This window comes from Gavialis gangeticus, unplaced genomic scaffold (assembly GCF_001723915.1).
Source record: "Gavialis gangeticus isolate Ggan-Ray unplaced genomic scaffold, GavGan_comp1, whole genome shotgun sequence".
Taxonomy (NCBI): Eukaryota; Metazoa; Chordata; order Crocodylia; family Gavialidae; genus Gavialis; species Gavialis gangeticus.
Genome location: NW_017729032.1, coordinates 118,037,846 through 118,065,519, shown reverse-complemented (window position 1 = coordinate 118,065,519; position 27,674 = coordinate 118,037,846). Strand labels below are relative to the sequence as shown.

General features: G+C 39.4%; 1 protein-coding gene across 1 annotated transcript in view; it reads right to left on the bottom strand.

Annotated features, from left to right (window-relative positions):
- GPC5 (glypican 5) overlaps window positions 1-27,674 on the bottom strand; it is a 1,496,686-nt gene that overhangs the window by 614,576 nt on the left and 854,436 nt on the right. Inside the window, exon 7 of the mRNA XM_019524895.1 lies at window positions 3,186-3,348. Coding sequence (XP_019380440.1) covers window positions 3,186-3,348 — 163 coding nt within the window. The remainder of the gene's footprint in view (window positions 1-3,185; window positions 3,349-27,674) is intronic.

Genomic DNA, 27,674 nt, shown 5'->3' with positions numbered 1-27,674 from the left:
AAGAGAATGTAAACCAATTTGTTTCATTCTTTTTTAGGATGAGGGATTGTTTTTTTTCATCCTTTGGATGAGAGATTTATCAATTTTTGCATCTTATGAAGCTGTGCACTTAAAAAAATAATAAAGAGGGACATCACAAGAATTAATTTATCTTATTTTCCAGAAATTTACTGTTCACCTGAGAAACTTGTTTGAATTTTGACAGCTGTTACTGCCTAGTCAGAAGACCATTATCAGAATTATTTTTGTTTGTAGGAAAGTCTGAAAATGGGCTCAAAATCAATACAGGAGGTGATGAGTGTGTTGTTTTTTGTTCTCTATTGAATTTTCCAGGTTTTTTTCTTCCTCCTCTTTCTTCCTTTTGTCTTTCTTTCTTTTGCTTTGTTTCTCTTTCTCACTTTCTTTGTGGGTGGTCAGGGGTGAGGCTACTAGGAAATGGTAGTTTATTGTGATGCTTGAATTAGGCCCATGGGGAAACTTAGGTTAGTGCAGAATAAAACTGACAAAGTATCAAGACTTTGCCTCATTGTTTACTTTAGTCATTTGAATATAGTGTCTCTCTTTGAAATAAATACATTAATGTATTTCTGTTCTTAAAATCAGAAAAGTTAAAACAATTATAGAGCCTAAAAATACTGAATCTGACTAATTAATTGCTTTGACTTTCAAAAACAAGGATTTATTAAAATATAGATATATGTGGTGCTATATGTTACATGTCACCATTTTGATAATCAAAGGTCAAAACTATACTGTATCATTTTATTAAAGGAGTGAATGTCAGTGACAGGAAAGCAAGTTTTCAAATTGCTAGAATAAAGAGGGAACCATTCTAGTGAAATTAATATTTAGTCAGAGTATGTGTTTAGAAATACAACACTACAGTCCTACTTCACATTAAAATATTCAAACTATTTGGTGCCTTGGCTCAATCGCTATGCTACTCAAATCTTTTAAAGCTACTTTATAGTTAGGTTCATCCATATATCAATATAGATGAAGACTAGGAATTAAGCCATTGCATTATACAGAAGTAGAAATGTGACCAATCTTCCCATTTTCTTTGCCCTACATCATTTCTGCATGCTGCCTGCTTATCAAAAATTGAAAGTTAGCAGCAATGAAATCCTAGCTAGTTAATAGGCAGTCCACTGATATTTATAGCACAGTGGATTTATATATATCTCTGTATATATATATCTAGTTGGTTAGGATGGATGTCTGCTGGTTCCTGTCAAATTCTGTAATAATTGAGAGCTGCATTTTAGTTTGAAAATTCATTCAAATCATTTTGATATGTTCATTTGGTGCTTTTTAAAGAGAAAGAAAGAAAAGAAGGCCTCCCACACTGACACAGGAGTCATAGACATACTGATACAGAAGCCCAAAACAAGATAAGTTATTAACCAGAAAACAATGCAATTAGGAGTATGGACGGTGACCACAAAAAATCTTCCAGAAAGATTTATGGGTTTGACTGTCAAAAGAAACTTGCATGGACTCAGAGACTAAAGTTTAGAAAGGGTTGTGTATGAATAGACCTGTTCTCTACAACATTTAAAGCCTGCTCTGAATCCACAGGACAAGCATAGTTTTTTGTTTCCATAAATTCACACAGTTAGAAGCCCACCCCGAAGTGGAAGAAATAGTTATAATCAGGATATGGTATGTCAGGGGTGGCCAACCAGCAGCTCCAGTGACACATGCAGCTCTTCAGAAGTTAATATGTGTCTCCTTGAATCTTTGCACAAGCACACAGTGACCAGCTTCCATAGCTATTACCTCACATCATTACATATTACTGTGGCTCTTTGGCAATGCATATTGCTATATTCTGGCTCCTTCACGGACTCAGGTTGGCCATCCCTGTTGGCCATCCCTGTGGTATGTGATTTCAGAGTTCTTATGTAGAGCCAAACATAGAGGAAAGATAAGATTAGATGACGAATGGATAAAAAAAAAAGTCATCTGGCTTTCCAGATAAAACAAAAGTAATTGAGGATACATGCAAAATCTAATGCAATATAAAAGTGAAAGGAAGTGCATGTTTCCTACTGTTTTCACTACACCTCTTCTTAACCCAATCAATCTTACAAAATGATAATCTTATTCATGCTGCTTATGCCATAAAGTACCTTACAGAATAAATATACTGAAGAAGAACTTTTGAATTTCTAACTTTCTTTTTCAAAGCTGAGATGATCAAAAAATAGTTATGGAAGATAAGTATCCAAATCACAAAATTTACAATTCAATTGGAACTATATAATCAATCCTTTACCAAACATTTAAGTTATATTTTGAAAATTCCACAAGAATATTTGAAAGCACATGCAAAGTAGAACATTAATAGCAAATGGCAATCAGCACCTTCGATGTTATAGCTAACTACTATTTTATTTCCCACTAATATTGAGTGTTTACAAATATTTTTCTTCACAAAACTAATACATATGAATAGTTCCATAGTAGATGAAGTCAATTATTCACCTAGTTCTTTCTTAACATTCACTGATCTGTGAGCAATGTATTATTATGACAGCATTGTATCATTGACCAAATACACTATTATAGCTTACTTCCATATTTTCAGGGCAGATATGAAAATTTTATACCCAATGTCAAACCAGTAGCTTATCACAACCAAGACAAAGCTGTAACATTATATAAATGGATTAAAATATAGTTTCTCAGATAGCACATTCTGTAGTATGCCAAACATGGTGAATACATATAAGGATAAAGGTATTTGTGATCCCCATAACATACACTTTATATAAGCAGGTAGATCAACAGGAGTCCTCAGTAGAAAACAGTGGCAATGTGTAGAGGGGTGCATGTGCACCCCCTGAGAGCACTGGTGCACCCACTGACAGGCTGCGCTCCCCGCTTAGGCAACGGGAAGTGGGAACAGGTGGGAGCGGAGAGCAAGCCAGGAAGTGGAATTTCTGGGAGCACCACAGCCGCTACTTCTGGGAGCACTGCAGCCGCTTCCTGGTCACAGTGGCTGCAGGGGGAACACCCCCGGTTGATAAGTTTGTGGGGACTCCCCTTGGTCACTGACTGGTCGCTGGGAGGGCACAGGGCATGTACCCCCCCTGACTCCGGTGGCACCAGTCACCCATGGAGGAAAACATACTGGTTCTTTCTTTTTAAAAAACCTTAAATTAGAAACATGAACTTACATTTAGTAATTTTCAGGACTCGCTTTACTTCTCCACTTCCTGATCCTCCACAACCATCCTCATCATCACAGTCTCCACTGATTTGCTCATCCTTGCTTCCACCACTGCCCACTTGTAGGAAATCCCACCTCTCATACTTAGGGAGAGATTTCCCTTGCAACAGCTGAAAGCACAAAATATAGCATGACAGTTTTCAACAGAGATAAGAAAGCTTCAAGAAGTTCACCCATCAGTTAGAATGAGCACCCAAAGCTTTACATGAGTCTCTAATACTTATCTAAACTGCTACGGTAGTTTGGAAAACAGACTATACACAGGCCTTCCAGTAAATGTTATTTTATCTTGGTGGGTAACAGCCAGCCTCTCAAAGGTTAGATGGTGCTTGCATTTTTCATACTGATTTCTGTTAGCAAATGTCATGGTTCACAGAAATTAATACTAAAAAAATACCCTATCATTGTCTAGAGGATTGAGTTAAAACCTTGATCTGAACTGCTGAACAACTAAGGTAGAGCAAATCACTTCTATGTTCAAGGTGTTTCCATACTGGCTCCACAGCACTCCTGAATGTGCAGGTACACAGCTTTGTCCCACACATTTGCCTGTGACTCTACATCTTCCACTTCCAATGTGTCAGACAGCAGTAGTTGCAGACACACTCTAGGCATCTTCATTGCCTCAAATGAATTGAAACCAAGCATAGGAGAGCAAAAGCATACTATCTGCCATGGAAATTCCAGAGGCAAGTCAAGAAGATGTTTTTATGATTCCAAGAGTTCCTTAAACGTTCATATAGGATTATTATATCAGTTTTAGGGCTTATTACATCTCGTCTGAAAGACAGCATCTCTAAAAACTCAGTTCTCTATCACATCACACTGAGGCACTAAACATTTTTTGACTCGGAGTAAGCAATATCTCCACGTACTGACTTATCATAAACATAGCCGGCTGTAGTCACTCAATTATGGCTGCATCCACATTCAAATAATCTGGGAGAATTCTTCCAAGTGTGTTCTCCTGATGCAGAAACTTACCCAAAATTGCATATATGGACATTCAAATATTAAGGACCTGAAGAGCAGAGAACAGTACTGACACTGGGCAGCCAGGGAAACCTCTGTGTGCACATTTCAGCATTCTCTGTAGGCCCCCTTAGTCAGCCTGGTGACAGATGACATCAGTTCATAGGGTAGCCCTAATTGACTGCCCCAGACTACTCGTGATCAACCTGTGTTGCCCTGCAGCACAATGTGGAGATTGTGAAAGGGATGTCTTCTCCCTGATGAAGCTGCAATTTCCAGAATGTGACACCCTGTCTCTCCAAGGGAAAAAGGTTGTAGGGGCAGGTGGTGATGATGGAAGACTATGTTCTCTTCTGAGAGATGCCCTGGCATGTACAGACATTTGCTTTCCCAGGAGAAACTCTCCTGGGAGTGATTTAACCCTCTTTCTCCTGGAGAAGCCATTTTTAGTTTGGGAAAAAAGTCTCAACATATGTACACTTACGATTTTCCTGGAAGAGCAGTAACTCTCCCAGGAAAAAAATGAATGTCTCTACAAGGCAATCTCATATTGTATTGGCTAACCTCTGCCTAGTTTGAGACATCTCATAAGATCACAGCTTACAATGGCGTGTCTTCTTCTCTTACACTGCCAATTTGACATCAAAAAACAATATCCTACAACCCTTTGTACCCATGCTAGTATGGATTTAAAAAAATGAAAGAACACTTAATTCTTTTTTAATTTTTTTTCTCTTCATTCTATTATCATAATTATACAAATAAAATACTGTCCTAGATATAAGCACACTAGTGGTTGTCTGCAAAGCATGGGTCAGTGGACCCATCTACATGTGCATTAACGTGCTTTAGTTAATGCATGTTAAATCTTGTACCTCCATTGTGAGGTACTAGGAAAATCCACATTAGCCTGTCTTAAGGTACATTAACTAAACAGCATGGTTTTTAAGCGATGCATAATGCTCATTAGCCTATTTAATGACCATTTACTAAATAGTTCATTTTTGGGGGGGTGATGCTTCATGCGCATTAAAATAGGCTAATGCTCATTAATGGGCATATGTAGAAGTGCCCACTTAGTACTAATAAAAAGTTATTTATTCAATGTACATTAAGGTCTGTGAGATTTTTCAAAGCTTGTCTGATTCACTCAAAGGATTAGAGGTTTTTAGAATGTTTAGTTTATATTTTAAAACTGCTTCAGTACAAAATAAAGCTGTAATTTAAGAAGATGCAGAAAATAGAGATGATTTTATTTTAGAGACGTAATGTATGGTCCAGTTGGACAAGACTGAAGTACACATGCTATCTTCATACTGTGATAGTCATAAAGAAAGGTAATGCCATAAAGTGCTTCATTTTGTAACCCAGAAATTAAGCAATAGTAACTGACATCTTTCAAGAGTTGGCCTAAAACCAGGACTCCTGGTTCATGGGATTTAAGTTTGGTTTCAGTCTCAGTTAGAATGAACCAAAACATCTGGAATTTTCTGTGAGCTGGAATTTTTCCTAGACCCTACAAAAGCTCAGTTGAATTGAGGTCCTTGTCAGTTTTGCTTCTTACAACCACACTGAAATTGACAGGAAAGTCAGTTTCACTAAGCAGCTGCAAGGGGTACAGCTTCCAGTATTCTTAGGTGCAGGCTAGACCAGCAGGAATACAGCCTGGGTTCCACAAGACCGTTTCAATGGATTTAGTGGAAGTTCATAAAACCAAAGTGTTCTTCATAAAACATTTAGGCTTAACTAACATTTTAAGATTAACTTTATTTTCTTTGAAAACTTTTAAGTAGTTCTAATCTTCTTTTCTTTAGTATATCATTTTATAAAGTTTAGTTTATAAACATTTAAATGTAAACATCATATAATGTTTGTACTATGTGAAAATTTTCAGTCAAAAGGCACAATCCCTTCCTCCCCAGTCCCCTCAAAAATGAAAATCAATATGAATTTCTTCCCCCGATTTGTGTAGATTTAGCCAAATTGCTTATTTCCAAAGTAAGATGGAGAGGGAAGGGGAGGAAAATTAATCATTTTCATGGTTTCAAAATTAAAGTTTCAGTTTTCTGATTTAAAACTTTCCATTTCAAATTGTTCTTTAGATGTTATATTAATACATAATCTAAAAATATGATTTTAAAAGTTACAGTTCTAATATTTATACTGGGCAAGATAAATGAAACGGATGAAATGGGATTCCATTAAGAATAGCAGTAAAACAGGATAATAAATTAATAGTAATCAAAATAAAGCTTATCAAATTTACCTTCTTAAAATCTAATGTATTTTAGAAGTTTTTTTTTATTGTAACTTTGGTTGATAAAGCCATTATAACTAGAATTCTATAAGTATTTGGCTTCTCTTTAGACAACAAAGTACTTAAGAAATTATGATGAAACAGAATAAACATGGCATACATTAAATGCATTTAAAGCTATCCAAACTAACACAAGTATAATTGTGGGAAATCAGCTTTCAGTACGTACTTTTCTAATGTGGGCCAACAGGAATCAGTTTTTGTCTCTTTACACTTTATCAACAACTTAGAAGAAAGCATTAAATCATTGGAGTTAAACTCTGTAGATGATGCAAAGGTTGTGAAAATAGCAAATGACAAAAACAAAAGATCATTTGTAAGCTGAGTGAAAAACCCCAGAAGTGCATTTCTATATATCCAAATCTAGAGTTCATAACCAAAAAAGCCACTTAAAGGATAAGAGACTATTCTGAGAAATAGGAACCCTCAAATAAACACCCCCAAAAATCCATAATCAAGATGGATAATCTGTTGAACATGATTTCTCAGTGTGATGTATGACAAAGAGGTCAAACTGGATAGCCTTGCACAAGTAAAGAGAGAAATATTGAAGAAGCAGCAGGTACCTATGTTACCTCTATTTGATGGTGTTGCTACCTCTACTGGATTATGGTCTGTAGTTCCGGTATTCACAGTTCAAGTATATTGAAAAAATGGAAAACGTTCAAGAAAAGAGCCATGACAATGATTCAAGGACTGGAAAACTCTTCTTAGAATGAAAGATTCAAATTCAATCTATTCAGTTTACCAAAGTGAAGGTCAAGGAGTGATTTAATCAAATGAGAGAGAGAAATTTGATTTTAGAGGGCTCTTTAAGACAGCAGAAAAAGGCATAAGATCCAACGTCTGGTAAGTGAAGCTAGACAAATTTAGACAAGCAGTTTAACAGTGACAATAACTATCTACTGGAACAATTTACCAGTGGCTTCCCCATAAATGGAAATTTTTACAATCAAGATTTTTCTTCTTCTAAAAAGATATTCTCCAACTGAGGCACAGTATTGATTTTTAAGGAGGAATTAAGTTAGTGGAATTCAATAGCCTATGTGAAGCAGAAGGTCAGAAAAAAATATCAAAATTATCTTTTTTGGTTCTAAAATTCGAACCTGTTGAAGTAAATCATCATTTTAATGAAAATATTTATTTATTAAAGTCTAACTTTTCTTGCAGAAAATTACAACTGATTGACTCCCCAGTGAGCAAGGAACCTGAAGGAACCTGAAAAATGATCTGATGCCAGTTAGATTTCAATGATAAAAATTAAGAAAATTCCCATTTGCATTTAGGTTACTTATCTTCCATTTTATATCTCCCAAGAAAGAAAAATGACCATTATTATTTGTTTCATTCTTTTGCTGTAACATTCTATTATTCACTATACACTATCTTCAATTGCTTGATAGACTTATGATATATTCTTAACTTAATTTACCTGCAAATTCTTATTCTTAATTTTATTTAGTAGTTGCTAACACCACCCTATGACTCCATCAGTGAATCCAGTTTACCTAATTAAACCAACAGGTATGTAGCCCTTCAATTGTAAACATGTCTGTTATGAAGTCAATATATCCAAACCCTATAGTAACCCCCCCTAAAGAATCATGCTCCTTAAAGGATAGGAGACTATCCTGAAAAATATATACTCTGAAAATATATATTTGGGGAAATATATATATCCACACAAGAACGATGAGCTTTACGAATGGAGTACCTCAAAACTTCACATGGTACTATTGGGCTATTAATGTCAGTAATATTTATATTAGCCGCTCTTGTTATATTAACCAGGATCTGAAATACTTAGTTAAAAAATAAGCTTACTATGGCTGATATATTTTTGCCAAAGCTTTTAAATAAAACAAAAAGTTTCCAATGTAAAGAGACTGCTTTCTGTTAAAAAAAAAAAGTTGCTCCCTTCCCCCAAATAAAAAATTGAATGTTTAAATGCTAATATTTCAGAATAGTTCAGTTTGGATAAATGACCACAATATCTTAAGGAAACTAACATGGTGATCTGATGTCCCCAATCTCATGTATGGGCTGAATTCCACAGCTGGACTTCCTCTGATTCAGGAAGTGATAGTGTGGGAGGTGAAGTACTATAGTGTAGACATATATGACAACTTAGGGATCCAGCCTATGAGAAACACAGGAAAATGAGGCACCCAAATGCAGTTTTCATGATTAATGTAATTTCTTAATGAAAATATATTGGTTTTCTACTTTTCACAAAAGAGCTAAAATTTTACATTGGAAGGCTTCAATGAAAGTGGAGAAAACGTTGCTTTCATTAAAGTTAAAAAACCCCCACATACAGGGTATGTCTACAGGGTATGTCTACACATTGCCCTACGGTGATGTAGTGATGTAGCAATGTCACCGTTTGGCGTCGCATGGACACACCCACAAACACACAATACAACATGCCAAATATAAGCTCCAGTAACCTCTGGTGAGCCCAAATAAACATCATTATAATCATTATCTTGTGAAACAACTTCTTGTTGCCCAGTTATAAACTGTGCCACATGAGATATCAATATCCTTTTACTACTATGAAGTCTGTACAGTTAGTGCATAGATAAGCCGTGCATAATAAAACCCCAGACTCATTTATCAGCCTGCTATTTATCTTCTGCTTGTTCTGTGGCCTGGTAATCTATTTTCTAATCATAGGATTTACTGTAGCATCTAATCACCATAAATCCAGCCATTTAACAGATTAACTCTAAGAAAAGCTTACTAAAGGATCCTTCATCGTATTTTATTATTTTCCCTTTCCCCCCAGCATGCAAAGGTCTTGAAACATGCATCTCATATTCATCCTCCAAACATAACCTTATCTCGTTCCTTTATTAACCAGAATGATAGAGGACAGTTTTCTCCAAGACAGAAACTTTGCAACATGTACTAAAGGCAGCAAGACGGCAAATATGTCTGAATTTCTTGGAGAGAGAATTTTACAAGCAAACCTCCTCAGCTCACTGTTTCTAGACCAATTCAGTCATGGGTAGTCTAGCCTTCTTTCTAGGCATTAATTTATAAAATGACTGATGAGCAGAGGAGCAAAGAGCTTGGCACAAGTTCAGTGAACATGGGTATATATTATTTCAAGTCACTTCTGATTTTATATATATCCAGAAAGTTTTTGGAAAAATATTTTTTCTTTAAGAATGTACTACGGATTTCTTGCTAGCAGGTCTTTACACAGATTTAAATAGGTCTCAGGAAATGAAGTGAATAAGTCAGTCATTTTTGTGATAACAGATGAGAGCAACATTAAACCAGTGCTCAAAGCTTGCACTTTCATCTATCTAGGTAATAAAAATTGCAGAACTAACACACATTATGTATGACTGTAGTTAAGAGACTGACATTCTCTGCCCATTTCAGGACTTCTTGAAGATAACATAGAATACACGACAGTAAGTGACTTAAAACTCTTTCTTTCTCTCTCTCTCTTTCTCTTGAACTTGAACCCCTCTGCAGTTCAATTGACTCCATTTGAACTGCAAAGCCCAGTGTAGTCTCATATCTTTTTTGGTTTGTTCTTCCCAAGTCAGTTGTGCAACCACACAAATATTAAAAAAAAATACATCATGTTCAGTTATCATGTTTTACCCTTTCTCCTCATCTGTCTTTAAACCTTTCCCAGACACCACACCTGTTGGTTGCCATTATAAGAAGTCCTGGTGCATATTATGAGAAGACTCTTTAGCTGATGCTTTAAAAAAAAACCCCAAACCCCCAAACCACAAATCCCTGTATTTGTATAGATTTTCAACACCTCTCACCCCACCTGTTTGAAAGTTGAAGATCTGTTGTTCTAGATAGCTTACATCAAACCCTCAAATATCCCCAAAACATCATGACTGAATGGGGGGAAAAAAACACAAGTTGTATTAAGAACTGATCCAAGTAAAACAAAATGAAACAGTAGATGTAACATCTAGCATGAGACGATAAAGCTTGCTTCCACTTTTTTAGAATACTACAAGTAAACTGCTTTTCAGACCACATATTTTCATTTTATTCCCTTTGACACAGCCCTCAAACTATTGGAGATGTTTCCTAATTTAACCCCTTTTGACTGGGTACCCTATCAGACTCCAGGTCTTGAACCATCCTATCTCTCTAATTATTGTCATTGTCAAATTTCCTCACGCTGCAATACTTTCCTCAGTTGAGGACCATTTACTGTTATCTCTCTGAGGTTTTCCGAGCTCACTGTTACTCCACAGTGAGGTTACAGTAACATTTCTGCTGAACATAATATTCAGCTGGGGGTGCTTTGGAGGAAGATAAAACAAAATGAGTTTCTGTTCTCTGGATAATGGGCATTGCCCTCTTCTATTCCTACTACATCTTTGACTAAATAGTATCAGTTCCTTTTTCCCTACTATAGTTTCTTATCTTATGATCAAGAAGGCAGATTCCCTTCTAAGGCTGCCTTTTTCCTTTGCCATAATGGGCATGTTTTAACAAGGGACAAATTAGTTTTCTGGCTTTAACAATTCCAAACTCAAAACACCCTCTCGGCCCGCCAGTTAAATGAACTAGACTACAAAAACACTTTCCAGATAAACCCTGGAATAAAGGAAAATTTGCTATGAGTTTGTATAGTACCTAGTACAATGGGGCTCCAACCATTATCTAGATATTATTGTAAAATGCAACACAAATTAAATCTCCTAACCACATGACATATATTGTCAGTTTGCAAATGGTTTGAAGAACACTAAGGCTAGGTACAGACATTCAAAAGCCCAAGGTGGAATTAATTTAAGTTATGCAGCTTTCTGTAAATGGTGTAGTTTAGATCAGTTATGAACAGAATACATTCATCCTTTGGTGGGGAGGGTGGGGTATGCAGGAGCAAATCTTAGACCAGGTTCCACCCTTTTAAAACCAGTCTGTGTGTGCTGAACTTCTGTTCTGTTACAGGTATAGACTGGTTTCCAATCACTTATACAGGTAAAAGTGTGATGTCTATACCTGGCCCAAGAATATTCAATTAATAGAAAAAAAGGCACTATGTTGAGTGAAGATTGTAATACTGATCTAACATTTGCAAAATAAAGTTCATTTAAAAGAAGATTCAACAAAAAAAGTGTTCTTAATTGCTGTCTTATAACAATAAGAGGCCACATACAAAATTATGGTGAATAAATTAACAGGCTGTAGAAGAATGGAGGGAGCCAAGTGGGGAACTTCCCCAATTGCCCCCTTCTCCCTAATCCCCAAGAACCAAGCCATCTCACCAGTGCCAGGATGAGAGGCGGCAACAGCTGGAGAGGAGTAGTGAGCAAGCCAGTAGTGATGCTGCACTCCAAAGACACCCCAAGGCATGGCCAAAGACATGAGGGGTAAAAACCTTCTTTTACCAGTCTCTTCAGGGTTAGGTGGCATACAACCCCAGTAGCATTAGGATGGGTGGCAGGAACACTGTATGCCATGTGACGGCCAGCACAGCCCTGGTCCAACATCCTAGAGAATTGCCCAGGGAAACAGGGCCTTCTAGAGAAAGAGGCACTATCTAGGACCATGGGGGCTGGGAAAGTCAGCTCGAGTTGTGCACATCCCCAGGAAAGGAAACACCTGACACCAGTTTACCCCAGGTGGTTCATCTTGATGCAGGAGAAATGAGCTACAGTTGGACAACAGAAGCCAATGCTGATATCCAACAGAAATGCTAAAGGAATACCGGAAGCAGTAAAGAGAGGGACCCTCCATCAGAGAGAGAAGGCCACAGAGAGTGAGGAGCATTTCACCTGCCCTATTGTTTTTTTTTTATTTTTGTACTGGATGGACTTCTAGGAATTCCCACTAGGTGCCCAGGGTGGAATGGTACCTAGATCCCTAGCTGTGAACCCTTAACAGTGGGAGCTGGCAATTGTATAGTTACGGAGGCCTCTGGTAGAAGTTCAGGGGCAGAGAAGCCCCTCATTATAGGCCCAGCATCTTGTACAAGGCTACTGTGAACTATTTGCCTGAGAGGGAATAGCCCTGAGGATGGAGCCTTCTGCTTCCTATGGGACAGAATTCTACACAGAATTTCCACCAAGCCACGGCAGGTGAGCATCCCAAGACGGTGGAAGACTCTCTAGTGGGGTACACAGTACAGGTCAACCTGCAGCGCAGGGCTTCACCACAAACTAAACAAGAACTATTTATAAAAAATGGATACCATGAAATCCATGGGCATTTTATCTGAATAGGAGCTTCCGACATTAGCAGGGATCCTGGTTTACTCTGATTAAAAAAACCTCAATTTTCAGCTTAGAAAAGTAACCCAAAAATCCACATGAAAGATAACTAATATATATATTAGTGGTGTTTCATTTTAATGATGGAAAAATGTGGATTTTAGGTTACTTTTTTAAACTGAAAATTGGGGGGGTTTTTTTAACAGAGGAAACCAGGATCTATGGACATTAGTCCTTTATTTGTTTTTCTACTTCCTTTGCATTCTTTCTCTGCCAGCATACTATTTCTTGGTGCCAATTACAACCTAAACGTATACCTGAGCCTTGTAATAAATCAAGAAATATATGAGAAGTTTCTATTCCTCCTGTTGCAGAGAAAAAGCTGAGACTATTACTTCAGTTCACCTTCTTGACTCAGAAAACTGAAGCAAACAAAAGGACCCCCAAAGAATTTTAAAATAGGCCTTATCTTCATTAGGCCAACCTCTTTATTTTTGGATATATAAGGTGAATAAGTCCTATTATATTGTTTCTGGTGCCCATATTTGTCAATGTTACTTCCTATATTCAGTTTCTTTAAGAAAAAGTGTAGTTTGCAGACAATAACACAAGAAAGTTTTTCTAGTGCTGTAAATGGCATGGTCACATGGTAACCCGGTGCAGGGGAGGGCTCTGAAGGAATCAAGCACTAGTTCACAATCAGTTTGACTGCTTCCAGGATCTACATCTCATTCTCTCAGACACCAATGGATTCAGTAGCAGATATTTCTTCTGTTTGTGAGGAATAAGCTACCCCCCACAGAACTTGTGCTGACCTCAGAAACCATGTTAGAGGAAGAAAGGAATACCTCATAAGCTAAGTGGGAATAGGTGCGCTCGGACTGCATGGCCCATATACAACAGAACAGCTCCTGGGTGGAATAAATTGAAGATTTAGGTGAGTGGGGAAGCAGCAAATGTGTTTGAAACTCAGACACGATGGTTGCATCCCCATAAGCAGGGGTGTGCAGTTCCCATGGGGAAAAAAGTGGCTCAACAAATTCATGCCATTGCTTTTGGCCCCAGTGTGTGCCCTGGCACATGGAGTTAGTACAGGGGAGAAATGCTTCGGGTGAAGTAGGGGAGGCTGCAGCCACCACCTGTGAGTTCTGGGGCCTCCCAGGGCACCAGCAGTGGTGATCTGGGTGCACAGAGCCTGGTCAGTGTAGCTCTGGCTGGCCAGGCTTCAGCTTTGGGTGTGGCACACTGCCACCATGCATGCCAACCCACCTTTTTCTGATGGGAGACCCCAGTGTCAAAAACCCCCCACCACACTGCAAATTAGCAGTGCAGCAAATGCTTATGTGGCACATGAGGTGTGTGGAGCTACAGACAGGTTAGCGGTGCTGCAAGTCACATGTGTGTACTCACCTGGATGTGCCCAATGAGTGTTTAGACTGTATGCACCATGGGTGATAGTTACTATTACCAATTACTAGCTTTTCCTACTTTTGCCGTGGAAGTTGAACTCTGTAGACATTTATTTTTCTACTTCAGAGAACTAAGTACTTTGGTCAAATTAAATAACCCAAGAACAGTTCCATCCACTGTACCTTCTTGCCTTTCTTTTCCTCTCCATATCTGCATTAAATAGTTTCTCTATAGGGGGGACTTTGGTTTAACCCCCTATACCCTGCTCATCTCTCTCCTCCTCAAGGAGGGAAGAGACTCAGGGTTGGCATATTTTCAATTTAAAAGAAGAGGACACCTGTGGGGCGGGAGGTGGGGAAGGGGTATATGATTGTAGGGGGCAGTGTTTTGCCCCCTGCCAGCCCCAGCCCTACCAGTGCCCCTCACTTCTGACCCGCAGCTCCCTGCTCTCCCCTGGTGCTCCTCACTCCTATCTCACAGCCTGTTGCCCTGCCAGCCCTGCCAGTGCCCTGCACTTCTGACCCACGGCCCCTGCTCCCTCCTAATCCTGCTGCTCAAGCAGCTTGCTTGCACACGCACACACCTTCTCGCAGCTACCAGAGCCCAGGTGGGGAGCATGTGATCTCCTAATAGCCAATCAGCTTTCCCACTGCCCCCAGCCCGTAGCAAAAAGCAGAGGAAAAGCAAAAACCTGGACATTTGCTTGCATTTTAACACCCCCATCCCCCCGCCCAGGTGCAGAACAAGGGGCCAAAAAAGAGGACCTGTCTGGGAAAACCAAAATGTATGGTAACCCTAGGAAGAGTGGCAGGCAGCACATGGTAGAAAGTTCCATTGTAAAAGCATGGAAAAGAAAAAGCAGCCTTCCCAGATCTTCTCACATACTAGGTGGTTGTTGTTTTCTTGCAGGTTGGGAGAAAGGAATCCTGCCTGAAGCAACTCCTAAAATGTTCCCATCATTCAGGTCTTAGGGGTTTAGCAGAAAGGGAGAAAAAGTTCCCAGTAAGAAATGCTAAGAAGAGAGAAGGAGAAAGGAAAGATGGCAGCAAGAGACCCTGGCATGAGCAGGGCTCAGAAGAATTTCAGGTTCAACAAAAATCCCTTCTGAAAACTATTAAGACTCTCCTGTACCAGTTCCCTCTTGACTTCACACCATAATTCAGTTCTGCTTCATCAGCTACTAATTCAAATGTAACACAGCACTCAGTGCAAAGCTTTGGCTTAGGGCAACATCTGAGAATCTGTTGGGCCTGTGGCATTATTATTGGTTACATGATGGAGTAGTGATGGATTGTATAAATTTTGGGCAATGGAATTATTTAATTCCCTTTTTACTGTGCAGCCAAAGAGCTGACTCAATTTTTGTCAATTTAAGGCTGGCACACCTAAATTTAGGCAAGTGACTGCCTTATTAAATTCTTCTTTACTACTGTATATAGCTGGGAAAATGAATTCATTTCCATCTATTTGACATTATAATTAAACCTCACATTTACCATTTTATAAATGGAACACTACCCTGAGAAAGATTAAAGGCATTTTGTCTCAAAAAAGGGGTTTTTTGAGACACCCAAGCAATTTCACACAACTGTGGCAGAGGCTGTACGCCTGAAAAGAGAGACAGTTTGAAATATATTTACTAATAGAAAGTGAGTACTGGTAGGTGAAGCAAATAGCTATTGTTTGGATTCTTTTTTTCTTTTTTTTTTTTGGTCATTATCCATGATCTAAGTACTTTTTACAGACTTGAGTGAGAATCATGCAGAAAAAAATAATGTTCATTTATCTAAATGAAGTGGAAGAAACAGTAAATCAGAAAGAGAGAAACAGTCAATTTTGTTATCTGTCATAAGCAATGGATGCCAGACTTCCAGAAACTGGAAAGAATACATACCTGCAATAATTCCTTTGGTTCTCAGTACAACAATATTATCACCAAAAGCCCAAGCACTAACGAACCATGGGAGGAAATAGATGCTGTTATGGAGAAGTACCAAACAGAAGAAAGCAACTAGGGAAAAAACTGTTATGCACAACAGTGGCTTTAGACTAGCTTGCAGGGTAATCACATCCTGTTTCTTCTCTCCAAATATGAAATCTCTTCTGAAAGAGAGGGAGTAGGATGATATTATATAGGGAACCAAAACTAATAAGGCTTGTGGGTATGATTCAACTGCTGTTTCTTTTTATGCTTGACAGATTATAAGCAGTAAATGTGACGGGAATTGTGTGTTCCATACTACAACTCTATAGTTAATGCCATGATACTGATGAATGGTGATAATACTGCTATCAATTAGTGACATTCCATTAGGAAACAGCTTTTCTTATTGGGATAAACAACTAAGAGGCATTAATGGTGATGCTACTGCAAAATAATGAGCACATTGGCATGAGAAACACAATCAGTCACTTATGTGTCTTTCTTAAATCTCAAAATATAAGCACCCCAGCTCTGCATTTTTGCCTAGAAAAGGTAAGGATCTTGGTCAATGCAAAGTGATAGATAACTGCTTAACAAAGTCACTTGGCTCATGAAAGATTGGCATGTCAACTTGCCACTGCAACTGATGCTAGTTACCAATATCAGCACAGTGCAAACAAGCAAGTCAAAGCAGCAGCAAACAGAGTTGGCAAACCTTCTTTTGGAAAGAACTCTTAGGTTTTTAATATTTCAGCACAGATGATGCACTATCATGTGCAAGACACCTCTTTTACCTAGGAAAACAGAACCATGACAGCATAGTTGGCTAATGAAAGACTTACGACATGAACTGAAGTACTTATATGTTGTCTTTTTAACCTAGCTCTATACAACATGCCTAGAATTACAGTATTTAAGTCTTAGATTGGATCAGATTCATGTAAACTACTTGTATCTGGTTTGAATAGACAACAGATGCTACCAACTGACAAGTGAATGAGCCTTAATTTGGGGGGCGGGGGTGGGCATGCAAAAACTCATAAAATGGACACCTGTTACCAAATTAATAATAAGGAAATATGAGAGCACAAAAATCTCTCAGCCCATTATGTTAAAATTCCAATTCATTGGGCCCTAAAAGGGAGGCTGTGAAGTCTTTCAGCAAAACTTCTGGAGGAATAAATGCAACAGAAATTTTATTTCTTGGATGTGTTTAATAGGTTCTCCAGAAATTCAGTGTCTCAGATGATAAAATGTATACATACATAAATAAAAAACCTCATGCACAAGAAATGAGAGAACTGCCTACATTAAAGAGTGTCTTCAAATATGAAAAAGTAAATTATCATATATGTATCTATACACACACCCACACCCGCACACACACATATATATGAAAATAAATTTCCTCATTTACAATTCCTATGTTCTAATTTAAAAAAAATACACAATATTTTAATTGGTCTACAAGATTATTTACTGTATATACCGATAAAGCTTAAGCCAGAACTCAATTGCTATAGAACAAAAATGTCAATTTTAATTTATCCTACACTGAAGCATAAACGTTTTCACAATAATACATTTTTGAGGGGAGGGAATCTCTACAAAAGCAATTTCCCCTTAAATATAATGGAAGTCAAACAGAATCCTACAATTATTAATAAACAGTGAGCACCTTAGGATAGAGAGATTATCCTTCATACTGCACCAGTTATAAAAGCTGACAACCAACATGTAATTTGCGCCAGCCTTGCAATAAGTTTGTTGGCACAGCTTTTTATTCTTTCCCCTTTTTTGCTCCTGCCCTTCTGCAAGGGAGGCATATAATTATTGGCAATTCTGGTGATAACTCAGCTGTATGGTTAGGAACCATATGGTAGAGCCCATTACACCAGATGCTCAAGATGCAGCACATAAATTTGAAGCCTGCCATTCTTTAATATATGCCACCCTGGTCGTGTCCCCCTAAAAAGGACAGGGTATGAGGCAAGAAAAGGGATGAATCCAAAATAACAACAGCACAGGAAAGAGAGATCCCTGAATCTCCCTCTTCGGTGGTGTTTTCATTTCCAGGCTGCATATGAGCACGCCTCTCTAATGCTCCTATTTTTAAGGCTCTAGAAGCTCTGCAGAAAGGAATATTTTAAGGGCATATAGAATAGAGACGAAATAAGGGTAACTAGCAGAAAAAGAGGCCATGAAAAACAAAATCCCAGAAGAGGGGACAAATATCACATAGACCTGCTGAGCATTGCTGAACCAAAGCCCCATGCTCACAAACTGTCATGTAATTTCCTTTTTGCCTCTCAACTCCATTCAGCTGTGCTACATAATTTAAGAGGTATAATGTACAGAGCCTCTCTTAAGATGCTGGATAATTTTTTCTCCCCAGGGTGTCATTGGCCTCTATGTGGACAGCCAGTGCAAGTGTGTACCACACACACATTATGTTCCAATTAAGCCCAACTTTAAGGGCCAGCACAGGATCTTAGCACCTCTACACACGCATAATTAATTCTCAACAAGGTTAAAACAAGATGTGTGTCAGACACTGCACCACCTCTATTTTCCTCCTGTCCCACACTTCTACCCTCCTGCAGGCATGTTTGTGCTAAAGACACGTTTGCACAAAATTTGGTTTATCCAGCAAAGAAACGTTACACTTTAAAAACCTCTTCATCCCAAACTACTTACAGAACAGTTGTCAGATCTTTTTCTAAATATGCCCCATACTTATTTTCAAAAAACTTCAAGAACATTAAGTTTTGCCTACCCTGCCTCTTTTCTGCATTAACATAGAACAGTTTTTTTAATGTAACATAAGTAGACCACTTACAATCAGAGACTTTGCACAATGGGTTTGATAGAACTAGGATGTAGATCATGTAGACTTTCTGCAGATGTGATAAGAATTCTGACTTTTCTCAGAAAAGCTGGCAGCAAGTTCAAAAAGCTGTCTATGCATTACTTATTCAGATGCAATCAGGTAATATCCTGCAGAATAATATCAAGTGGTAGCAGCCTTTTTTGAGATTCTTCAGAAAGCATGGCTCATCCACCCTGCAGCTGTAATATGCGCGTAATATTCTAATTATAGTAATCCTAATCTATGCAGGCTATGTTATTAAATGTGACATATACTTTAATTGTTGACAGATGGCTTTGAACCCTGCATAAATATTTATAAGGTTGCATGTAATACTGTAGCTAACAAAAAAATGCCAGGTACAGTACTCTGTCTTCTCAGAAGCCTTTATATATGCATATTCAATTGTAGGGTTGCTATTATTATAATTATTTTATTATTTGGGTTATTTGAAATCTTTGAAGGGAGCATCTCCTTAGAGGAGACACAATCAGAAGGTAAAATAGCCCTATGGATTGATTAGTTTAGAAACTCCAGAACTTTGCAGTAAATTTCTTTGAATTAGCCAGCATATTAGACATGTTGAAATGTATTTGTTACTAATTAGTCTGTAACACACTGATCTCCTACGTTTGCTGAACAGAATAGACATTAACATCTTCATTAATGATGTGGACATTGGAGTCAGAAGCAGACTGGCCAAGTTCACTGATGACACCAAACTTTGGGGTAAAGCATCCACACCAGAAGACAGGCGGGTGATCCAGGCTGACCTGGACAGGCTCAGCAAATGGGTGGACAAGAACCTGATGGTGTTCAACACCAAAAAATGCAAGGTTTTCCACCCTGGGAGGAAAAACCTGAAGCATCCTCATAGGCTTGGTGGTGCTACGCTGGCTAGCACTACGGAAGAAAGAGACTTGGGGGTCATCATTGACCACAAGATGAACATGACCTGCAATGTGATGCTGCGGCTAGTAAAGCAACCAAAATGCTGGCTTGCATCCATAGATGCTTCTCAAGCAAATCCTGGGACGTCATTCTCCCCTTGTACTCGGCCTTGGTGAGGCTGCAGCTGGAGTACTGCATCCAGTTTTGGGCTCCACAATTCAAAAAGGATGTGGAGAAGCTTGAGAGAGTCCAGAGAAGAGCCACATGCATGATCAGAGGTCAGGAAAACAGACCTTACGACGACAGGCTGAGAGCCATGGGGCTCTTCAGCCTGGAAAAGCGCAGGCTCAGGGGTGATCTGATGGCCACCTATAGGTTTATCAGGGGTGACCACCAGTATCTGGGGGAATGTTTGTTCACTAGAGCGCCCCAAGGGATGACGAGGTCGAACGGTTATAAACTACTGCAAGACCGTTTCAGGCTGGACATAAGGAAGAATTTCTTTACTGTCCGAGCCCCCAAGGTCTGGAACAGCCTGCCATTGGAGGTGGTTTAAGCACCTACATTGAACACCTTCAAGAGTAAATTGGATGCTTATCGCGCTGGGATCCTATGACCCCAGCTGACTTCCTGCCCTTTGGGCCGGGGGCTGGACTTGATGATCTTCTGAGGTCCCTTCCAGCCCTAATGTCTATGAAATCCATGAAATCTATGAAAACCTTTCTGTCTCTAACAAGTAATACACAGGGCTGGGTTGAGACTGGACCACACCACTTCCCCCCCGCTGGACCAACGCAGTTAGCTTTGTTGGGAAATGCACTGTTGCAGTGCAGTAGTTCTTATACCAACTCAGTCTATCCCTATTCCCTAGACATAATCTATCTGTTGGGATCTGGACTTATTGTTCTGGGTGATTTCAACATTCAAGCTGAGACTGGCTCTTCAGGGCTAGAGCAGGATTTCATGGCCTCAGTACCTACAGTGGAGCTATCGTAGATAGTAACTCGATCAACACATGAAATATAGCATATATTCAACCTAATGTTTGCAACTTCCTGAATATAGAGACTCTGATTAGTGAGGGTGTTGCTAAAACACTTCTGTTATGGTCAGAGCCCTTCCTTTTAAGAAGCATAGAAAGCTCATGTCCTTGCTAGGGTAGTAAACCAGTTAGGTGAGTACACCTCCTCCTCATCCCCAAGAATCATGAAGCCAGTAAGCTTCTAAAATTCTCTGGAGTTCTAGAACCTCATTAAATTAGATGGCTACTCTTCCAATAGCTTGTCAATCTGTGGAACTGTTTGGTATTAGACACTGATCTTGGTGATGGACACAGTGGCACTTAGGTGTCTGTTCCTGTCAGGGCAGCAGCACAAATGCCCTGGGTATGCAGGGGAACTAAGGTAGCTGAAGCAGGAGGGTAGGAGGTTAGAATACTGATGGCTTTTGACTCATGCTGAAGCTGAGTGATCGTATCAATGATACTTCTTGAAGGACTACAGTATGGTAGTAACAGCAGCAAATAAGCTTTTCTTCTCCATCTTCATTGCATCTGTAAACCACCATCTGGTGGAACTGTTCTACATGGTGAAATAGTGAAGTTAACTCAGGCTATTCCTGCCCAGACACAAGTCTTCTGCTGTCTGTTCCATTAAGTTTACCACATATTTTGAGTATAGCATTACCTGTGTCTGGTTCAGCTTGAAGACCACCAGTTTTACTGCAGAGTCAGAGTCTGGTGCTGGGAAAACTCAGTCTTGTCCAGTTTATGTGGATTGTTTTCAATCACTGTTGCCCACTAATACAGAAGATAAGCTAAGGGGGTAACCAGCTGTGAATTTGACCAATGTCCATCATAGTTTGTAAAAGCTAGGCAGGAGAGACTGGAGCTATTGCTGATGGGGCTAACTCTTAGGTCTCCTACTGTACCTGTGTCTCCAGTGTTTTTGCCATCATCATCTGGTGAGAAGGCTGCAAATCGTTTTTCCAGATTTGTATCTGGTCACCAACATCCATGTTTTTGTAACCTCAACTTATGTAGACAACTGTCATGTGATCTACATAGATCTACCCTAGATGACCATCCCAATATTGCGTATGATGCAGGATGCTACAGCCCGCCTTCTGACAGGAATAGGTCACTAGAAGCACATAACTCCAATGCTCCAGAGTCTGCAGTGACTTCCACTTGCCTTCTTGGCAATATTTAAGGTTTTGGTTTTGACATACAAGGCACTAAGTAGCCTGGGCCCTATGTGGCCCCCTGGGACTTAAGGTCCCTGCTAAGAGACCACATTCCTCTTATACCTCACTACAATCCCAAATTCAACCAAAATCAACCTTGTACCAAAACCATCAGTACATCAAGGGCTTTGTTACAGGTTACCATAAAGCTGACAGAAAGAAAATTATACTGAGAGCAGTCATTAGTTAAGGAGTCAGCCTAGAGCCACCTGTCAGTTTCAGGCAGACCAGGGAGCCCAGGAAAGCAGCTTCCCTGGGACTCTCTAATCTGGCCAAACCAGAGCCGCTCTGGGGCTGAGGAAAGCATGTTTTCCCTAGCTCCTAGGTCTTGCTTTAGTTAAGACCAGCAGTTCCATGTTCAGCGTGAAGCTGCCATATGGGGAGACCTTGGAGCTGGGGAAAGAAGCTTTTCCAGGGGTCATGACTAAGCCAAGTGAGAATGGCGCTGCTGGGGCTTAATCTTGGCCTTACCACATCAGCGGAAATCCTGTTTTTTTCCTGATTAAAATAAATCCCCAATTTTGGGGTTAAAAAAATAACCCCAAATCTACATTTTTCCATGATTAAAATGAAACACCACTATATAGATCTATATATCCATATTAGTGGTGTTTCATTTTAGTCATGGAAATATGTGGATTTGAGGTTACTTTTTTTAAGCTGAACATTGCTGATTTTTTTTTTTATCAGAGAAAACCAGGATCTCTGCACATCAGGTTCAGCTAGACCATAAGGAAGAAACTTCCTGGGGCTCTCTGGTCTTCTGCACTGAGAGGGGGCCGTTCTCATCAGGGAACTACTGGGTCAGTTTCAGCCAGACCAGACAGCCCCAGGGAAGCTGCTTCCCAAGTATAAGCCTCCCTGCCATCCTTCCACCTGACTAGTAGGGTTGTGAGAAGCTTCGGTCCCTCATTTGATCTGGCAGAGATTCAGCCCAGTTCAATGGCTGAATCTCTGAATATGAATCAAATCAGAGGACCCTTTAATCTCTCCAAATTAAATTGGAACCGTCCAAATCGATTTGGAGAGATTCAGAAAGATTCGTCAATTCTGACATAGACACAGCTTTCCACAGCTTTCCCTCTAAATAGCAGGGGCTTGTGAATGCTGTGATGCTTGGGCACATAGAGCATCCCACAGAAGCATGGTGGGGTCTCCAGCATGCTCAGCAGCAGACCTGGAAGAGGACCAGAAGCACTTCTGGTCCACTTCTGGGTCCTCCGAGGAGCACACTGCCTTCGCCACCCTACCCCCGCACCTCCCTGGCTCCGCAACTGGTGACTCCAGGGTATGGGGGGGCACCCTGGGTCCCCCTGTGGCTGATCTCTGAGCCAGGGGAGTGTGGAGGGCCCCCCCTCTGTGTTCCCCAGCAGACCTGGAAGTGGACTGGAAGTACTTCCAGTCCACTTCTGGGTTCACCACCAAGCACATGGAGGGCCCCCCCCCCCACTCCTGTGGGACACTCCATGCACCCCAGCATCACAGCAATCAGAAACTGCGACTGCTACCTCAAGGTATGTAGAAAAAACTTTTAAAGTTGTATTTATGTCTGAATTGCTGATTCTCCAAGTCAGCATTGAATCTTCAGATTCAGCCAAATTGAATCAGGGACAGTGATCCGAATCAAAACATTAAATTACTGTCCCTGATTTGGGCTGAACTCAAATCCAAATCCAATAGGGCCCATTTTGCACACCCCTTCTGTCTAGTATATCCATGCCCTTACTTGCCAGGCCCTCTAGTGGCAAGTTGCAGTTGTGCATGTGTGAAACAACATTATGAAGCCTTCACCTTCACCTGCAACTGCTCTAACTTTATAATAGCACAAAATTCCCCATTTTATGGCATTATACAAGTAAACTGTAGTAAAACCCCAAGTCTTCTTGCCAAAAACACAGGTGAGGTTGTTCTTGGTAGTCACTCTTCAGCTTTGGAACTTCCTACCCCTTGGGGTCTGCCTGAACATCTTTCAGAAACTCTGTAAGACCTTTCCATTTGGCCAGGTATTTTGCAAGTCAAGGTAAGCTGGGATACTGTTTGGGGGAAGAGAGAGAGACTGTTTTAATATCTTATTTTAATATGGCATGTGCATTTGTGTATTATCCTGTCTGTAACCCACCCTGAGCTTTTGTTGGGTAGGGCAGAATATAAATCTAAGAAATTTAACAAGGTGTCAATAAGAGATGCCAGTATTAATGCATAAGATGAATAAATAAAAGCATTACATAGAATAATTATGCCATTGGAGACATAGCTCAGCTCCCAGGTAAGAAAATAAACTTCAAACATTCAACTAATGCAAGGTCTTCTTTTTGGAAATTTTGGTGTAGACATGTAGTAGGGAAGAAGTATTAAAGGAAGAAAATCAATCTTAGATGGGAGAGTTGCTATAGCCTTATTTGTGGAAAAAATGGACTGTCATATAAATTCAATTTATAACAACAATTCTGATATATTCATTTGCTTTGCAATGGCAATCTTTACTGTTGCTGTGCCTGCACAATGCATAAGATTTTTGTATTCTTTTCCTCATCTGAAAGTGTCTCTCAGACAACATGCTAACAGCTAACATCAGGAATGGATGAATCAGCATTCAGAGGCTTTTATGAAACAAACACTCTCACCCTGCTTTGAAATGAGCTTTATTTACTATATTATATGTCCTCTCATATTGTGGATTTTAGTTGGAAGAAAATGCTAGAAATGTGATGTTCCCATGTTGTGTTTTTGTTTCTTTTTAATGTAAGTGTGATATTCTATAATTATAGCTCTGCTATACAAAAGTCAAAACATTGTTAGAGCCTAACAAAAAATAACAAAATACTTTTTTGTAATGCATTTTGGGTGTTTTTCAATTTATCATAATCCAGTTACACATGTGCCAATCCTACCTGCTTGAAACATTATATATCGAAAATGGAGTTTGAATTCCATTTGAAATGCATATAGAATTTATATCAGTCAACTTGACAAGGATTTCATTATTGCAATGTATCCATTTTCACAAGGACTTGTACTGTACATTACATAGGAAAGAGAATCATTAAGAGATCAAGCATTAATGTATAAAACTGCATCAAGAATTTGAAAAGAAATAATCCTGAAAAAATATACAAGTATATGAAGTGCACATTTGGGTATTAGTGTCTAGAGTTCAATTATTTCATATCTTTGGATATTTCAAAGTTCAATAAGTTACAAAAGCAAAAATACAGTAAAATTGTACAGGAGACATTTTCAGTATGAGTATCCAATATTCAACTCAAATACATGTAAATGCGGGGACAGAATACAATATACCGAAATTTGTGAAGCAAGTAGAAATCACATGGCACGAAACTTATTTAAGTTATCCAATATACTGCAATAATCTCTTGTTAAAGCTAGCCAGTTCATTTCTGACAACATTCTATAAATACACTTAAGGAAAGAGATGGGATTTTCTCCACAAGAAATAAATGTGAACTTCTTTCACAGGTTTTATTCTATTTTTACTAAGCCCCAGTAGGGCAGACACTTTTGCTAGTGGAAGGTGGATATGAGTATCACCTCAGTATTTCTGCAACTGACTCCAGCAACACTTCACATAAGGAAAGAGTAAAAAAATAAAAAATAAAAATAGAAATGCAAATCTAGTAAGTTATGAACGAGGAGCTCAAGATTTAATTGAATGTGACTTTAGCTTAAAACATACTTAATTCACCACTATTCAATAGGAGAAAGGTGTGAGAAGTCCTCTGATAGAATAGCAGTGTTTGAATTTGATTGAATTCAGAGTTGTTAATATCAAGATGTTCCCCATGGTATCACCAAGAGGGTGTATAGAGACTTTTAAACTAAACCACTTGATCTTTAAGGCGCATTAGCAATTGCCAGGATCCTACATGCTGAGGAGCTCAGGCAGAACACTACCAGGGTTTCCCTTAAGGCAGAATAGGTCATATTGCCCTTGTTCTAGGCATATCTTTTACAATGGGATTACAACTGTTATGACAACTTCATAACCAGGGATCCTGGTTTTGTTTGATTAAAAAAAAATCCCCAATTTTTGGGTTAAAAAAGTAACCCCAAAACCACATTTTTCTGTGATGAAAATGAAATATCACTATATATCTATGTATTAGTGGTATTCCATGGAAGAAGGTGGATTTGGGGTTACTTTTTTCAATCCATTTTTTTATCAGAGAAAACTAGGTTCCCTACTCATAACATAAGCACTAATACACATTCTGTAGGTTTTTACATAATTTATAAAAAAAGTTTGTAGATATAATAAGCAACCAAACTCCATACATTTTAATAGAAAGAGAACTAAATGGCAAATGTTATAACTTTGCTTCTCTTACTTAATACCTTTATTTTTAAAAGTAATGACTTAAAGGTACTTCACTTCTCCATAATGATCATGTCCATTCCATATTAATATTATACATCTCACAAATACTTTTTTTTCCTCTAGCAGAAATAAATTTTCCTTCTAGATCAGATTGGCACAAACGATTTTCCCTTCATCTGTAGGTTGAGGTGCTGACTTTTTCCTCAGACTTTCTGAGCATATATACTTTTGTCACTGTAGTAGAAGGGCATTAGGAGTGCCCTCATCTCCCAAGTTCCTACCTCCAGCATGTCATAGGGTATTCTTGGCATTCTCCAGCAGTGGTGTTTGGCTCCGGCCCATAGCAATTGTCCAGAACCACAGCAATTAAAGTTGCCGTTACTCCTCTGCTCTCAGATTTTTGGCCCCTGGGGAGCCCCACGGGCCAGAGGACATGGCCTCACATGTTGGGTTGAGCTGGCGGGTAGAGGCCAGCCCACAGGCGCAACCTGGCATACAGGTGCTAGATGGATTGGGCGCCACTGTTTGAGATATTGTCATAGGTTCTTCCTGGTATTTTTGGAAACTGTTCAGTGTAGGTGTGGGAGAGAGTTTGCTGTGGGTTAGGGATGCCTTCAGTTAACGACTGCCTGTGAATGCAAGGAACCGGGTTCATTGACCTGAAAGAAGGGAACTAACTGTAGCTGGGTAAAAAATTACCCAGCTATGAACTATAAACAGGAACTAACTATAGCTGGGTAAAACATTTGAAAGTAAACATTTTCTTTGGGCTAAGTGTCAGGTAAGCAGAGGTTTTTAGGATTACAGTTTTAAATGTGGGCATTTAAATCCTTCATCGGATCTTACCCTAAGTCACTAATGCCTTTCAGAAGTCTAAAAATAGGAACCTGCAGAAGGGGCTGCCGAACCTTTCAAATATGCTTTATTAAACTGTATGTTCTACAATGTTCTAAATGCTTGTATCAAGCAAATATGATTATACGGGAGAAAAAATAGGACAAAGGAATCAACTCTCTCTTTGAAGGTTGTTGTTATGGGGCTGGATGCTATGAGCAGCTGTGATCTCTCCTAGCGCCCCTACCGTGCCTCAGTGACTATAAAACGCACCCTCGTCATCTCGCCCGCCACGTCTTTGCTGGTAATATTCTTAAAGGGAGGCTGCCTTTTCTGTCCTCCTTGGCACGGTCCCCAGGCATCCTCCCGCCTGTACCCTGTTGTGGCAGGGCTGTGCCTGGGGGGCCGTGACCTCCCCTCGCACCCCTGC